Source organism: Labrus bergylta, chromosome 9 (assembly GCF_963930695.1).
Source record: "Labrus bergylta chromosome 9, fLabBer1.1, whole genome shotgun sequence".
Taxonomy (NCBI): domain Eukaryota; kingdom Metazoa; phylum Chordata; class Actinopteri; order Labriformes; family Labridae; genus Labrus; species Labrus bergylta.
Window position 1 is genome coordinate 16326104 of NC_089203.1, and position 17261 is coordinate 16343364.

At 41.3% G+C, this 17261-nt stretch overlaps 4 protein-coding genes across 19 annotated transcripts in view; all 4 read right to left on the reverse strand.

The window, feature by feature from the left end:
* LOC109979913 (protocadherin gamma-A11-like) overlaps window positions 1-17261 on the reverse strand; it is a 312688-nt gene that overhangs the window by 245702 nt on the left and 49725 nt on the right. The gene's annotated exons all lie outside the window — the stretch shown is intronic.
* Window positions 206-3436, reverse strand: LOC136179937 (protocadherin gamma-A11-like). Its single transcript, XM_065958683.1, has one exon. It carries the CDS (start codon window positions 3310-3312, stop codon window positions 886-888), a length of 2427 nt encoding a protein of 808 aa, XP_065814755.1. The 5' UTR covers window positions 3313-3436; the 3' UTR covers window positions 206-885.
* LOC109976566 (protocadherin gamma-A11-like) lies at window positions 3595-7761 on the reverse strand. The gene is made up of 2 exons (XM_065958697.1): window positions 5103-7761; window positions 3595-4431 (listed from the first exon to the last, which is right to left on the reverse strand). Exons 1-2 carry the CDS (start codon window positions 7432-7434, stop codon window positions 4388-4390), a joined length of 2376 nt encoding a protein of 791 aa, XP_065814769.1. The 5' UTR covers window positions 7435-7761; the 3' UTR covers window positions 3595-4387.
* LOC114920723 (uncharacterized) lies at window positions 8263-16686 on the reverse strand. Its single transcript, XM_065959038.1, has 4 exons — window positions 13066-16686; window positions 11397-11415; window positions 8903-11328; window positions 8263-8268 (listed from the first exon to the last, which is right to left on the reverse strand). The coding sequence occupies exons 1-4, from the start codon at window positions 15457-15459 to the stop codon at window positions 8263-8265; spliced, it is 4845 nt and encodes a 1614-aa protein (XP_065815110.1). The 5' UTR covers window positions 15460-16686.

The window sequence follows — 17261 nt, forward strand, 5'->3', positions numbered from 1 at the left end:
AAATGTGCACTTATTTAAGACCTATCTTGAAAATTAATGTTATAATCACATAAAAAGCATAAGCCTTGGTGTTGGAAGTAAAGAGTACCAAGGACATAATGATTAGGACGAATGAGAATGTAGAAGGAAAATTGATTTTAAAAATCTTTATGTTCAACATAAAAAATACAATTTGTAATCAATATACAACACACACTGCATCACGGCTAAATACCCCTAGCTTGGTCAATCTTTGAAAAAACAATTCAAAAGAGTAGAGTAAATAAATACAAATACCATCAGATTTCAAGAGAAATTAACAGTCAGACTGAAATATGAGACATGTTTGAAGCATAGCAAAAGGAAATATGAATCTGTAAACCATAAAAAAAACTAACCAACCAAGTAGGATAAAACTACTGGAACCAGATTTCCTCCAAACACAACAAACATAGTCAATAAATTAAAATAAGAAGACATCCAACATTATCTTATCACACGTTCAAATAAACACTACTCAATTAAGGGAATGAAAGAAAACACCAACCCATAAGACATTGAAGTCAAGGGAATTTAACTCTACCTTTAGAAGACCAAAGAAACTCAAAAAATCCAAGACTATCTGTGTTATATCAGATTACACTGTCAGGAATAATGACACAAAAGAGACCAAACTGATTGTTACATCCCACAGCTATAACCAGAAAGCTCCAATGTTCCCAAGGAAGAAAATCATGAGAAACAACAACCAAATGGACCTTTAAGGAACTTTTAGATTCAATTTAATGAATCAAGGACACACAAAGTTATTGAAAACTGTTAACCAAATTAACCGAAAAGTAATCTTGTGATACTTCATTTTGAAATGGAATGATTGCTGTTGCAAGAGATCTAGCGATAATTGTCTCATGTTCCTACCTCAGGAGAGTCATCACAGTCTCCAAAAACATCAGCAAAGTCTGCAGGACTTTTCCTCAGAGTCTGGTCAGCAGGCAGTGTGTTGTCATTGTAAGATGACACAAACTTAAAGTCACTGGTTCGAGACCCTGTCGTCAGGTAGGCGTCATAATTGTAAGCGCTGCGTAAAGTCCCTGTGCCGTCAACATCTGCGTAATTAGGAGGAAGATAAGCGCTGGGGATGGCGACTGCTCCGTCAAACAACAGTCTGGGCTTTCTCCTACGACAAAACCTCACACCCATGATGATGATGATGAAGGTCAGAAAAAAGGTGGACACACACACCAGCGCGATGATCAGATAAGAGGTCAGTTTGGAGCTCTTCTCATCATAAGAAATGTCCTTCAGTTCTGGCACCTCAGCCAAGTTATCAGAAATCAGTAAATACATGGAACAGGTGGCAGACAGAGAGGGCTGTCCGTTATCTTTCACTGACACAATAAGGTTCTGTTTCATGCTGTCAGACTCAGAAATGTCCCGCTGGGTCCTGATCTCTCCGCTGTGGACACCAATAGTGAAAAGTCCCGGATCAGTGGATTTCACTATATGATAGGACAGCCAGGCGTTCTGTCCGGAGTCCGCGTCCACCGCTATCACTTTGGACACCAGAGAGCCTCCGTGTGCAGCTTTGGGGACCAGCTCGGTCATGAAGGAGTTGCCCTCCGGGGCGGGGTACAGTATCTGAGGAGAGTTATCATTCACATCCGATATGAACACACTCACGGTCACGTTGCTGCTGAGAGGAGGAGAACCGTTGTCTCTGGCCATCACGTGCACTTTAAAGTTCCTGAACTGTTCATAATCAAACGACCTCACAGCGTGGATCACCCCCGTGTCTCCGTTCACAGACACATAGGAGGACACCGGGGCACCGTTCACCTCACCGGATAACAGAGAATAAACCACTGTACCGTTCTGTCTCCAGTCGGGGTCTCGAGCACTAACGGAACATAAAGTGGAGCCAGGTTTGTTATTTTCACTCACATATGCGCTGTACGACTGTTCCTCAAACACAGGTGGGTTGTCGTTGATGTCTGCTACAGATAACTGAACAGTTTTAGAGGAGGACAGAGGTGGAGAGCCCTCGTCAGTGGCAGTGATTGTAATGTTGTAATCAGACACTAGTTCACGGTCCAGTTGTCCTGTGCTCACCACAGAATAATAGTTTTTAATAGAAGGAACCAACTTAAAAGGGACATTCTGCTGAATGGAGCAGTGGACCTGTCTGTTAGTCTCAGAGTCTCTATCCTGCACGTTAATGATGCCCACCTCTGTACCAGGTGACACGTTCTCAGGTATGGGATTCATCAGGGATTTTAGGTATATCACTGGGGCGTTATCATTCATGTCAGTAATGTCAATGACTAAAGTTGCGTATGACGCCAATCCTAACCCATCTTTAGCGCTAATCTGCATTTCATATGACGATTCTTTTTCATAATCAATAGATCCAGCGACCTTAATCTCTCCTGTTTTAGAGTCCAGGGAGAAAACTTGGTTGTCATCTGAAACATCGTCAAATCCATAAGTTATTTCACCATTTAAACCTTCGTCTGCATCAGTAGCCGTGACTGTGATTAACAATGTGTCTAAAGGAGAGTTTTCAGGAAGACTGGCTTTATAAACGGTCTGACTGAACACTGGTACATTATCATTAGCATCCAGTACAATGACATGTATGACTACAGTTCCTGATCTCCGAGGAGAGCCTCCATCAAATGCTGTAAGCAACAACATGAGCTCTCTTTTGTCCTCTCTGTCTAATTCTTTGTCTAAAACTAATTCACCATATTTTCGTCCACTGCCCTTTGTCTTGACATTTAATTTGAAATGCTCATTCTGCTGTAAAGAATATCCTTGAACAGCATTTTCTCCAATATCTCCATCGTGTGCCTCATCCAGCAGAAAACGCTCACCCTTATCTGCCGATTCCTGAATTTCAATTTTGAGTGACTCTTCTTTAAACTGAGGTGAATTGTCGTTGATATCTTGAACGCGGATATTAATACGGTGCACTTCTAAAGGATTTTCCAAAACGAGTTCCTGTTTCAGAACACACGATGCTCGTTTCGCACAAAGCCCTTCTCTGTCAATCCTTTCTTGTACGATCAAGTCTCCTGTATTGACATTCACCCCGCAGTATTTCACACTGTTATCCTCAGTGTCAATGCGAGCCTTGCGAGCAGACAGTGTGCCAGATTGTAGTCCCAGATCCTTCGCGATATTTCCAATTACAGATCCACGTTTCATTTCCTCCGGGATAGAGTAGCTCACGTCTCCATAGACGGGGTGGAGGACGAACAAAATAACAGCAAGGCCGTAACGCAGCACAGAACTGCTGTATCCCATTGTTCCTGCAAGGAAGACCATACACATCTAAAACGTTTAACTACAGCTCAGATTAAATCAACGTCGGATTCGCTTTTTAATCCAGCAAATAAAAAAGACACATAGCAGTCCAACACAAAGTGGGTTTCGTCAACTGCGGTACGAGAGCAGAGTCAGGCTTTGAATTCGTTGAGACAGAAGGGTGGAGAATGACTGTGCCATTTCGTTTGCTAGTATACACTGACACCATGAGTATTTGTGAGGTACAACATGAATTTGGAGTAGTTTTTTTCTTTGTATATTCAGAAGTGTATATTTGTCTGCTTGTATATGAATATAAAAAGTAATTGTGCAAACGTCGTGTCGGAAATGGCCGTTTAAGACTCCCAATAGATCTGTCGTGCGTTTTCAATCACATACATAAATATGATGTGCTCACCCTAAATGCACTGTATTCATAGACACATGTAGCTTGATTATTGTAGGGAGTCTGTGAAGTCAGGAGAAGGCCAATCTTCTAACACAAGTGAAGGTATGCTTGGACGAAACGTGATGAAAAACAAAATTTTATAGCTCTAACTTATAAACCAGAACTTTATTTGAAGTTATCTGAGGCAACATGTTTGTTTATTCTACACAATCAACAAAAACACCCACTTCATGTGAGGGACATCAAGACGTATTCAACCAAAAGGCATTTCCAAAAATACATATATACATGGATTATCTCGGCAAGCGGTGCATCACTGAAACAACACAATGAAGACATAGGCTCCATTTTTAATCATTTATATTGTTCTAGTCCGCATCCGATTTAAAGAAAGCAGTAATACAATTCTAACAATTATCACTCAAAAAGAGAAACTTCCAATGACACCAGAATAGGGCAACGATATACACATTTTGGAAACAAAAGCAAAATGAAAAAATTGACATTTGTATTGAAATCTATAAACAAACAAATTCACTGAGACCAAATGTGAAAATTGTGAGGAGTAGGTTTAGAACAGAAGTGAACTATCTCAAAAAGAAATAAGCAAATCCAAAAGATTCAGGACCAAGGAAAGAGTAGGGCAAGGCAAGTCAAGTTTACTAATATGGAACACTACAGCAACAAGAAAATTCAAAGTACTTCACGCAAGACCATATCGTCAAGATTTCCTCTTGCTTTAGTTGGATTAAAGGTATTTAGGAAAATACATTTAGCAAAAGGAAAGCAACAGCAGAAACAAAAACCGAAATCACAAAGTTTACCAGCTCAAAACTGCATCACCACATCAAATGGATTTCAGCACCACGGACAGCTCAACTTACTGAACATTGAAATGGCAACGCAAAAGTCAAGAGACATTCATGTACCGTTGGAGCAAAATACATTACTGTCCAACTTGTGATTTCAATGCCAAGTAAATGACTGTATTTCAGAGGAGTTCATCCCAAGTGTGTGTGTTTGTGTGCATGTTACAAATAGGAGGAGAGAAGGAAGAGATGGTGTGGTGGGCATGAATAGAGGTGTAATTAATCAGAAATATATTCAAAAAGGATTTGATTTTCTGGCCACAATTTTAAAGTAAAAACAGATCAACAACAATTATACCAGAAAAAGCTGTAATCTAATACGTTCTTCAAGAACCACCTTAACTTGTTGTTTTAAAATTCCAACAAATCATTTCGAAATGAACTGATGTCACAACACTACGAAAAAAAGAGTACAAAAGTCTAAAGAAACAATGAGGAGTGCTTCAAAAAGACATTAAGCAAAAGTTGTCAATTGAAGTAGGTTCCTACCTCAGGAGAATCATCACAGTCTCCAAATACATCAGCAAAGTCTGTTGGACTTTTCCTCAGAGTCTGGTCAGCAGGCAGTGTGTTGTCATTGTAAGATGACACAAACTTAAAGTCACTGGTTCGAGACCCTGTCGTCAGGTAGGCGTCATAATTGTAAGCGCTGCGTAAAGTCCCTGTGCCGTCAACATCTGCGTAATTAGGAGGAAGATAAGCGCTGGGGATGGCGACTGCTCCGTCAAACAACAGTCTGGGCTTTCTCCTACGACAAAACCTCACACCCATGATGATGATGATGAAGGTCAGAAAAAAGGTGGACACACACACCAGCGCGATGATCAGATAAGAGGTCAGTTTGGAGTTCTTCTCATCATAAGAAATGTCCTTCAGTTCTGGCACCTCAGCCAAGTTATCAGAAATCAGTAAATACATGGAACAGGTGGCAGACAGAGAGGGCTGTCCGTTATCTTTCACTGACACAATAAGGTTCTGTTTCATGCTGTCAGACTCAGAAATGTCCCGCTGGGTCCTGATCTCTCCGCTGTGGACACCAATAGTGAAAAGTCCCGGATCAGTGGATTTCACTATATGATAGGACAGCCAGGCGTTCTGTCCGGAGTCCGCGTCCACCGCTATCACTTTGGACACCAGAGAGCCTCCGTGTGCAGCTTTGGGGACCAGCTCGGTCATGAAGGAGTTGCCCTCCGGGGCGGGGTACAGTATCTGAGGAGAGTTATCATTCACATCCGATATGAACACACTCACGGTCACGTTGCTGCTGAGTGGAGGAGAACCGTTGTCTCTGGCCATCACGTGCACTTTAAAGCTCCTGAACTGTTCATAATCAAACGACCTCACAGCGTGGATCACCCCCGTGTCTCCGTTCACTGACACATAGGAGGACACCGGGGCACCGTTCACCTCACCGGATAACAGAGAATAAACCACTGTACCGTTCTGTCTCCAGTCGGGGTCTCGAGCACTAACGGAACATAAAGTGGAGCCAGGTTTGTTATTTTCACTCACATATGCGCTGTACGACTGTTCCTCAAACACAGGTGGGTTGTCGTTGATGTCTGCTACAGATAACTGAACAGTTTTAGAGGAGGACAGAGGTGGAGAGCCCTCGTCAGTGGCAGTGATTGTAATGTTGTAATCAGACACTAGTTCACGGTCCAGTTGTCCTGTGCTCACCACAGAATAATAGTTTTTAATAGAAGGAACCAACTTAAAAGGGACATTCTGCTGAATGGAGCAGCGGACCTGCCTGTTAGTCTCAGAGTCTCTATCCTGCACGTTAATGATGCCCACCTCTGTACCAGGTGACACGTTCTCAGGAATGGGGTTAGTCAGTGATTTTAGATATATTACCGGAGCGTTGTCGTTTATATCAGTGACATCTATATTAACTTTGGCGTATGAGGTTAAACCCAAACCATCTTTTGCTGTGACGCGCAGTTCATATGATGATGCAGTTTCAAAATCAATTGTTGCTGTCAATTTTAGTTCACCTGTCTTGTGATCTATGCTAAAGATTGATTTCATATCATCTGAAATGTGTCCAAAATCATATGTAACGTCTCCATTCAATCCCTCATCTGCATCAGTGGCACTCACTGTCAGAACAACTGTACCCAGCGGAGAATTTTCAGGCAGACTGGCTTTATAAACGGTCTGGCTGAACACTGGTACGTTATCGTTAGCATCTAGGACAGTGACGTGAATAACTACTGTACCTGATTTCTGAGGAGAGCCTCCATCCAAAGCAGCAAGAAGTACATTGATTTCTTTTAATTTTTCGCGGTCAAGCTCTTGGTTAAGGACAAGCTCCACAGAATGTGTTCCAACGCCCAAAATAAAATGTTCATTCTTCTGGAGACTGTACGTCTGGACTGAATATTTGCCTACATCCGCATCATGTGCTTCTTCAATGGGAAAACGAGCTCCCTTAACTGCCGATTCACTTATATCTATCTGGATCAATTCGTTATTAAACTGCGGAGAGTTATCGTTTATATCCTGCACATGTAGACTAATTCGATGCAATTCTAACGGATTCTCTAACATGAGCTCTTGTTTTAAGACGCAGGATGCTTTGTCTCCACAAAGGCCTTCTCGGTCGATCCTCTCGACAACACTCAGGTCCCCGTTACGGAGGTTTATGTTACAGTAACGTTTGTTGCCCTCTTCGGTGTCTATGCGAGCCTTTCGAGCAGATAGCCTGCTCGTTTCGAGACCCAAATCTTTGGCGATATTTCCGATCACGGATCCGCTTCTCATCTCCTCAGGAAAAGAATAGCTTATATCTCCATAAGAAAAATGCAAGGAAAATAGAAGTAAACCAACAGCCCAGCTTTGTGGTGTCAGTCCCGTGAAAGCCATCATTACAACGATCCGAAACAGTAACACTTTCCTGGTCCGAGTACAGGAATAGAGCCAAAAAATAAAGGACTTAAACCAATACCAATACGACCATAGACCGAGCCTCTGACTCACTGGACTATCAATTGCAGCACCTTCAGTCTCATACGCGTCGACAGCAGTGGGTGGATGTTGACACAGTATGTACTACTGCTGGTGAACAGCGACATCGTGAGTCTCCTAGATGAATTGCATACTTTCACTTGTAGCAAGTCGCATAAAATGTACAGTTATAAACAACAGTATACACGGCGGACGTTAATGTCAAAGTAAAACCATACCAAAATGAGTTGAGACATGTCAGGGGATTAAACATTAAAGGTCACATCTAAAATTAAAGTATTCATTTTTCCAAGAAACCATTTAAGTATTGAGGAATAATATTTGTACTTACAGAAACTGCTCAAAAAGTGTTAATGAAGTTTGGATTGATTTCAGACTTACAGAAAATTCTTCTCACTGACATCTCATAAGCTTCAGGTGAGAAACAATGAGGTCAGAAAAACAATTGCGTAAGTGTAGAACCAGATCAGATGATTTAACTGCAGGACTCAATTTCTCTCAGCAACTTTCAAACGGGGTAAAGGGTCCTATGTGTAAATAATATTCAACAAGTTTGGGGATGAAAAGAAGCAAGAATTGACTGCAAAATGCAAAATACTGCACTACAAATACCAAGAGCAAATTCATGAGGTAAGAATGCAACAGCTACAATTTTGAGGGATGGTGATTATGGGAGTAAGAACAGAAATAGAGAGAAAGTATTGACTAACATAATTAATTCACTATGGGTTACTTCTAAATTAAGAATGAGAAAAGGAATTTATGTCAGCAGACTCAAAAGTATAAAAGATTCTTAAGACCAGGACATGGACTGATCCTGATTTATGACATTTAGAAAATTACATTCACATGTGTTATCCATGACAATAAAATGTAGAAAGGCCCATCAGAACCAGGTAACAGTGCACACGTATCATATTTCTGAACAATCTTACTCAGAGCTAAAAGTCCCGAGACCAAAAGCTACAAGATTCAAAGGTTCATCTTCAATACATTTCCAAAACAAAATCAGGGAAACGATAAACAAATTAAGGGTTTTCAACTTTAAGGCCATATTTCACTTGTCTGTCACTCTTGTAAAAGAAATGAGGCAATAACTGTCATAAAGATGAAGCAAGCATCGAAAAAGTGCAGCATGAGGGATAAAAACATGAACTCGAGACAGCTTCATCGGCCACATGCCTGCCTTCCCTTTGAAAAATTGTGATTTGTTTAAAGTGATGGCAACAATAATGCAACCAGCATATACAAACTGATGGAAAATACTGAGAAAAAATTAAGTCAATTTCATTCCACAAAAAAAAACAGAAAAACACGGATGCATGTTCTTCTGTTCAAAAACACAAGTTGATGTATTTGATTGTCTTACCTCAGGAGAGTCATCACAGTCTCCAAATACATCAGCAAAGTCTGTGGGGCTCTTCCTCAGAGTCTGGTCAGCAGGCAGTGTGTTGTCATTGTAAGATGACACAAACTTAAAGTCACTGGTTCGAGACCCTGTCGTCAGGTAGGCGTCATAATTGTAAGCGCTGCGTAAAGTCCCTGTGCCGTCAACATCTGCGTAATTAGGAGGAAGATAAGCGCTGGGGATGGCGACTGCTCCGTCAAACAACAGTCTGGGCTTTCTCCTGCGACAAAACCTCACACCCATGATGATGATGATGAAGGTCAGAAAAAAGGTGGACACACACACCAGCGCGATGATCAGATAAGAGGTCAGTTTGGAGCTCTTCTCATCATAAGAAATGTCCTTCAGTTCTGGCACCTCAGCCAAGTTATCAGAAATCAGTAAATACATGGAACAGGTGGCAGACAGAGAGGGCTGTCCGTTATCTTTCACTGACACAATAAGGTTCTGTTTCATGCTGTCAGACTCAGAAATGTCCCGCTGGGTCCTGATCTCTCCGCTGTGGATACCAATAGTGAAAAGTCCCGGATCAGTGGATTTCACTATATGATAGGACAGCCAGGCGTTCTGTCCGGAGTCCGCGTCCACTGCTATCACTTTGGACACCAGAGAGCCTCCGTGTGCAGCTTTGGGGACCAGCTCGGTCATGAAGGAGTTGACCTCCGGGGCGGGGTACAGTATCTGAGGAGAGTTATCATTCACATCCGATATGAACACACTCACGGTCACGTTGCTGCTGAGTAGAGGAGAACCGTTGTCTCTGGCCATCACGTGCACCTTAAAGCTCCTGAACTGTTCATAATCAAACGACCTCACAGCGTGGATCACCCCCGTGTCTCCGTTCACTGACACATAGGAGGACACCGGGGCACCGTTCACCTCACCGGATAACAGAGAATAAACCACTGTACCGTTCTGTCTCCAGTCGGGGTCTCGAGCACTAACGGAACATAAAGTGGAGCCAGGTTTGTTATTTTCACTCACATATGCGCTGTACGACTGTTCCTCAAACACAGGTGGGTTGTCGTTGATGTCTGCTACAGATAACTGAACAGTTTTAGAGGAGGACAGAGGTGGAGAGCCCTCGTCAGTGGCAGTGATTGTAATGTTGTAATCAGACACTAGTTCACGGTCCAGTTGTCCTGTGCTCACCACAGAATAGTAGTTTTTAATAGAAGGAACCAACTTAAAAGGGACATTCTGCTGAATGGAGCAGCGGACCTGTCTGTTAGTCTCAGAGTCTCTATCCTGCACGTTAATGATGCCCACCTCTGTACCAGGTGACACGTTCTCAGGTATGGGGTTAGTCAGTGATTTAAGGTATATAAGAGGAGCGTTGTCATTTATGTCAGTCACATCTATTATCAATGTCGCGTATGAAACTAATCCAAGACCATCTTTGGCGCTTATCTGCACTTCATAGGAAGACTCTTTTTCATAATCAATTGCTGCAGCTACTCTCACCTCTCCCGATTTAGGATCTAAAGAAAAAACGTTGTTCTTTTCATCTGAAACATGATCAAAACCATAAGTTATTTCACTATTTAAACCCTCGTCTGCATCAGTAGCACTGACTGTGATTACCAATGTGTCTAAAGGAGAGTTTTCAGGAAGACTGGCTTTATAGACGGTCTGACTGAACACTGGTACATTATCATTAGCATCCAGTACAGTGACATGTATGACTACAGTCCCTGATCTCCGAGGAGAGCCTCCATCAAATGCTGTAAGCAATAACTTGAGCACTCGTTTTTCTTCTCGGTCTAATTCTTTATCTAAAACTAATTCGCAGTACTTTCGGCCCCCTGCTTTCGTGTTTATATTTAAATTAAAATGATCATTCTGCTGAAGAGTATAGCCCTGAACAGCATTTTCTCCGATGTCTCCATCGTGTGCCTCTCCGAGGAGAAAACGTGCACCCTTGTCTGCTGATTCCTGAATTTCAATTCTAAGTGAATCATCTGTAAATTGGGGTGAATTGTCGTTGATATCTTGAACGCGGATATTAATACGGTGCACTTCTAAAGGATTTTCCAAAACGAGTTCTTGTTTCAGAACACACGATGCTCGTTTCGCACAAAGCCCTTCTCTGTCAATCCTTTCATGTACGATCAACACTCCTGTATTGACATTCACCCCGCAGTACTTCACACTGTTATCCTCGGTGTCAATGCGAGCCTTGCGAGCAGACAGTGTGCCAGATTCAAGTCCCAAATCCTTCGCGATATTTCCAATTACAGATCCACGTTTCATTTCCTCCGGGATAGAGTAGCTCACGTCTCCATAGACGGGGTGGAGGACGAACAAAATAACAGCAAGGCCGTAATGCAGCACAGAACTGATGTATCCCATTGTTACTGCGAGAAAGACCGTATTCTTACAATAACCTTAACAACAGATCAACGTTGGATCCGTGATTAATTCAGCAAATAAAAAAGACACATAGCAGTCCAACACAAAGTGGGTTTCGTCAACTGCGGTACGAGAGCAGAGTCAGGCTTTGAATTCGTTGAGACAGAAGGGTGGAGAATGACTGTGCCCTTTCGTTTGCTAGTATACACTGACACCATGAGTATTTGTGAGGTACAACATGAATTTGGAGAAGTTTTTTTATTTGTATATTCAGAAGTGTATATTTTTCTGCTTGTATATGAATATAAAAAGTAATTGTGCAAACGTCGTGTCGGAAATGGCCGTTTAAGACTCCCAATAGATCTGTTGTGCGTTTTCAATCACATACATAAATATGATGTGCTCACCCTAAATGCACTGTATTCATAGACACATTTAGTTTGATTATTGTAGGGATTCTGTGAAGTCAGGAGAAGACCAATCTTCTAACACAAGTGAAGGTATGCATGGACAAAACGTGATGAAAAACGAAATTGTATAGCTCTAACTTATAAACCATAACTTTATTTGAGGTTATCTGAGGCAATATGTTTGTTTATTCTACGCAATCAACAAAAACACCCACTTCATGTGAGGGACATCAAGACGTATTCAACCAAAAGGCATTTCCAAAAAAACTAATATATACATGGATTATCTCGGCAAGCGGTGCATCACTGAAACAACACAATTAAGACATAGGCTCCATTTTTAATCATTTCATATTGTTCTAGTCCGCATCCGATTTAAAGAAAGCAGTAATACAATTCTAGCGGTTATCAATCCAAAGTAGAAACTTCCAATGACACCAGAATAAGCCAACGATATACACATTTTGGGAACACAAGCCAAATGAAAGAAATTACTTTTGTATTGAAATCTATAAACAAACAAATTCACTGACACCAAATGTGAAAATTGTGAGGAGTAGGTTTAGAAAAGAAGTGAACTATCTCAAAAAGAAATAAGCAAATCCAAAAGATTCAGGACCAAGGAAAGAGTAGGGCAAGGCAAGTCAAGTTTACTAATATGGAACATTTCAGCAACAAGGAAATTCCCAGTGCTTCACGCAAGACCATATCGTTAGGTTTCCTCTTGCTTTAGTTGGATTAAAGGTATTTAGGAAAATACATTTAGACAAAGGGAAAGAAACAGCAGAAACAACAACTGAAATCACAGAGGTTTACCAGCTCAAAACTGCACGACCACATCAAATAGATTTCAGCACCACGGACAGCTCAACTTACTGAACATTGAAATGGTAACGCAAAAGTCAAGAGACATTAAAGTACCGTTAAAGCAAAATACATTACTGTCCAACTTGTGATTTTAATGCCAAGTAAATGACTGTATAATATTTCAAAGGATTTCATCCCTTCAAGTGTGTGTGTGTATGGTGCGCATGTGTGTATGTTACAAATAGGAGAGAGAGAAGAGATAGTGGGGTGGGCATGAATAGAGGTGTATTTAAACAGAATATATATTTAAAAAGACTTTGATGTTCAGGCAAATTTGTTTAAGTCAACAACAATTATACCAGAGAAAGGTGTAATCTACGTTCTTCAAGAACCACCTTAACTTGTAGTTTTTAACTTCCTACATATCATTTCGAAATGAACTGATGTCACAACACAACAACACAACGAAATCAAAAGTGAAAAAGTCTAAAGAAACAATGAGGAGTGCTTCAAAAAGACATTAAGCAAAAGTTGTCAGTTGAAGTAGGTTCCTACCTCAGGAGAATCATCACAGTCTCCAAAAACATCAGCAAAGTCTGAAGGACTTTTCCTCAGAGTCTGGTCAGCAGGCAGTGTGTTGTCATTGTAAGATGACACAAACTTAAAGTCACTGGTTCGAGACCCTGTCGTCAGGTAGGCGTCATAATTGTAAGCGCTGCGTAAAGTCCCTGTGCCGTCAACATCTGCGTAATTAGGAGGAAGATAAGCGCTGGGGATGGCGACTGCTCCGTCAAACAACAGTCTGGGCTTTCTCCTGCAACAAAACCTCACACCCATGATGATGATGATGAAGGTCAGAAAAAAGGTGGACACACACACCAGCGCGATGATCAGATAAGAGGTCAGTTTGGAGTTCTTCTCATCATAAGAAATGTCCTTCAGTTCTGGCACCTCAGCCAAGTTATCAGAAATCAGTAAATACATGGAACAGGTGGCAGACAGAGAGGGCTGTCCGTTATCTTTCACTGACACAATAAGGTTCTGTTTCATGCTGTCAGACTCAGAAATGTCCCGCTGGGTCCTGATCTCTCCGCTGTGGACACCAATAGTGAAAAGTCCCGGATCAGTGGATTTCACTATATGATAGGACAGCCAGGCGTTCTGTCCGGAGTCCGCGTCCACTGCTATCACTTTGGACACCAGAGAGCCTCCGTGTGCAGCTTTGGGGACCAGCTCGGTCATGAAGGAGTTGCCCTCCGGGGCGGGGTACAGTATCTGAGGAGAGTTATCATTCACATCCGATATGAACACACTCACGGTCACGTTGCTGCTGAGAGGAGGAGAACCGTTGTCTCTGGCCATCACGTGCACTTTAAAGCTCCTGAACTGTTCATAATCAAACGACCTCACAGCGTGGATCACCCCCGTGTCTCCGTTCACAGACACATAGGAGGACACCGGGGCACCGTTCACCTCACCGGATAACAGAGAATAAACCACTGTACCGTTCTGTCTCCAGTCGGGGTCTCGAGCACTAACGGAACATAAAGTGGAGCCAGGTTTGTTATTTTCACTCACATATGCGCTGTACGACTGTTCCTCAAACACAGGTGGGTTGTCGTTGATGTCTGCTACAGATAACTGAACAGTTTTAGAGGAGGACAGAGGTGGAGAGCCCTCGTCAGTGGCAGTGATTGTAATGTTGTAATCAGACACTAGTTCACGGTCCAGTTGTCCTGTGCTCACCACAGAATAATAGTTTTTAATAGAAGGAACCAACTTAAAAGGGACATTTTGCTGAATGGAGCAGCGGACCTGTCTGTTAGTCTCAGAGTCTCTATCCTGCACATTAATGATGCCCACCTCTGTACCAGGTGACACGTTCTCAGGTATGGGGTTAGTCAGTGATTTCAGATAAATCAGCGGGGCATTATCATTCACATCAGTGACATCAATAATCACTTTAGCTTCTGAAGAGAGACCATAACCATCTTTGGCCTCAACAAAAACTTCATATTTTGCTCCCTCTTCATAATCGATGGTACCTGCTACACCGATAACTCCAGTTTTCTCATCTAATGAAAAAAGCTTTCGTGATTTATCAGATATTCGACTAAATTCATATATTACCTCCCCGTTGAATCCTTCGTCTGCGTCAGATGCGCTTACAGTGATAACTGGGGTATTGATAGGGGAGTTTTCCGCTAACGTTGCCGTATATACGGTCTCAGTGAACACTGGGGCGTTATCATTAGCATCAAGTACAATGACGTGTATGACTACAGTCCCGGATCTTTGAGGAGAGCCTCCATCCACAGCTGTGAGCAGTAATTTCATTTCCTGCTGCTCCTCTCGGTCTAATTCCTTATCCAAAACTAACTCACCGTATTTACTGCCAGCACTTGTCGTCTGAATTTTGAACACAAAGTTTGGATTCTGTTGCAAAATGTAGCTCTCAACTGAGTTCTTTCCTGTATCTGCATCATGTGCGGCATTGATGCGAAACTTGGCTCCTTTGTCAGCTGATTCTGTGATTTCTAGCTTTATAATATCCTTTTGGAAAATTGGTGCATTATCGTTGACATCCTGCACCTGCAGAGACAGCCGATGTAACTCCAATGGATTCTCTAAGACCAAGTCGAATTTAAGAACACAAGAAGGCTTTTCCCCACAATGCTCCTCCCGGTCAATCCTTTCAGCAACGTACAAGTCTCCGTTACTAAGGTTCACCCCACAGTATTGTTTGTCGTTGCCCTCCATGTCAATACGAGCTTTACGAGCAGACAGTCTGCCCACCTCAAGGCCCAGATCCTTGGCGATATTTCCAATAACAGATCCGCGCTTCAGCTCCTCCTGTACAGAATAACTCAGGTCTCCATGTGTATAATGCACCACAACAAAGAAAAAGACAAAGATAGAGCTCTGAAGAAAGCCCCGTTCAAACATCATCCTTACAGACCTAATATTCCCGTTACTACACGGTGGTTTCGAGCATTAAATTACGTTATTGTTTAACAGTCGTGCCGTCCAAGCATTTGTAGTCGGTACTGAAGGCTACAAAGACCACAGGGATGGTCGATGGAAGTAGTGGGTGGTGTGCAAAGCAGCCTGAACATCTGACTCCTTTGCTGGTCTATAGTGACACCGTGAGTACGACTTAAACATAGCAGTTTATTTTGAAATCCAAAAGCAGGTACACTGAACGTAAATGTTTGAGAATACAGTTTAAAAAGCTATCATATCAGTGCAGTGAAGAAGTTGTAAGGCATTGTCTCATTTCTTCAACGCGACAGGCTTGAACACTACATTTAAAAATCCACTTTAAGCATTTCACTAGGGAACAAAAACTAATGTTAATATTAGAAATGCTACAAACAGTGTCTGGTCAGTTGCACATTGAATACTCCTTCATCAGTCACTTTAACAGCTTTCATTCAGCAGTATAAGCTCAAGGAGACAAGCACCCACACTCGCCAATCTTTCAATTCCTCTGACTGGTTAAATCTCAGATACTGTTTGTACAACTAAAATGTTTCAACATGTATGTTGGTATTGAACATTTGGTGTGAACTGCATCAGTTGCAGTAGATGTGATGTAAGCTTTCAATTCATCTTCATTAATGTATAATTCAAATTACAATCATAAATCTCGGCCAAAATATGAAAAGCACAGTGTATAAAGTTTTTCAAAGTTGTTGAATACCTGGTGTAAACTGGTGATTCAAACAATGTTTTTTTCTTTTAAAGAACGCAGCCAAATTGAAAAATTAGTAATGGAAAAAGGAAAAGATCTGCACACATACACCACTTAAACATACATAATTTTTAAGATAAAATAAGTAACATCCCATTGGAATTGAACATTATGACATTGATGATCTTTGTTTGTAATTGCTCAGTGTTTAATGTCTGTAACTTGCTAAATGTGCTGTTGTCCATCTTGGACAGGACACTCTTGTTTATGAGATTCTTAATCTCAATTAGGTTTTCCTGGATGAATTCATGTCATATAACAAATATATTATGGAGACCTATGAATTACAGAATACTTATGGTATTGGAGCGCAATGGAAAACAAAAAGGATATCTTACTGACAAGACAAATACTTCTTGTTTCACCTGTCATATTTTGTCCCTCAAAGAGAGGCATGTTATTGTCCAATATTCTAATTAAAAATGTAATGGTTTTTTTTCTGCAGATAAAATATTTAAAATCTAAAACACAACAAACTTATTTGTCATTTGAAAAAAATAGGACGGATGATATTTTTGACACTGAATATGCATCTAGGGAGTAATCTGACATTTCAGCATCTAGGACAGAGACAACGAAAAACAAGCTTCAGCTCAACTCAAGAAAGAAGGGGCTCAATCATTGCAGAGTAAACAGATAGACCTAGTCAAACCGGAAATGTTCACTTATGATAGATCTAACTTGAAATTTAGAGGAAAAAAACACCAAACATGAGTATAAGCATTGACCTTTGTGGTAAAGAGTACGAAGGACTGCACAGCAGAGGAGCGACAACAATGTCGAAGTAAAATGGATACAAAACTCATCATGTTTCCAAAAATATAAACGATCATAAATACATAAGACAATCTGAATCGAGACTAAATGCCCCATACTTGATAAATTAATCGAAAACCGATTCAAAATAACTGAGTGAATAGATACAAAGATTCTTCGCTTTCAATAGAAATTCAAAGACGGATTTTAAAATGAGACACTGTTGGCAGCATAGCAAAAG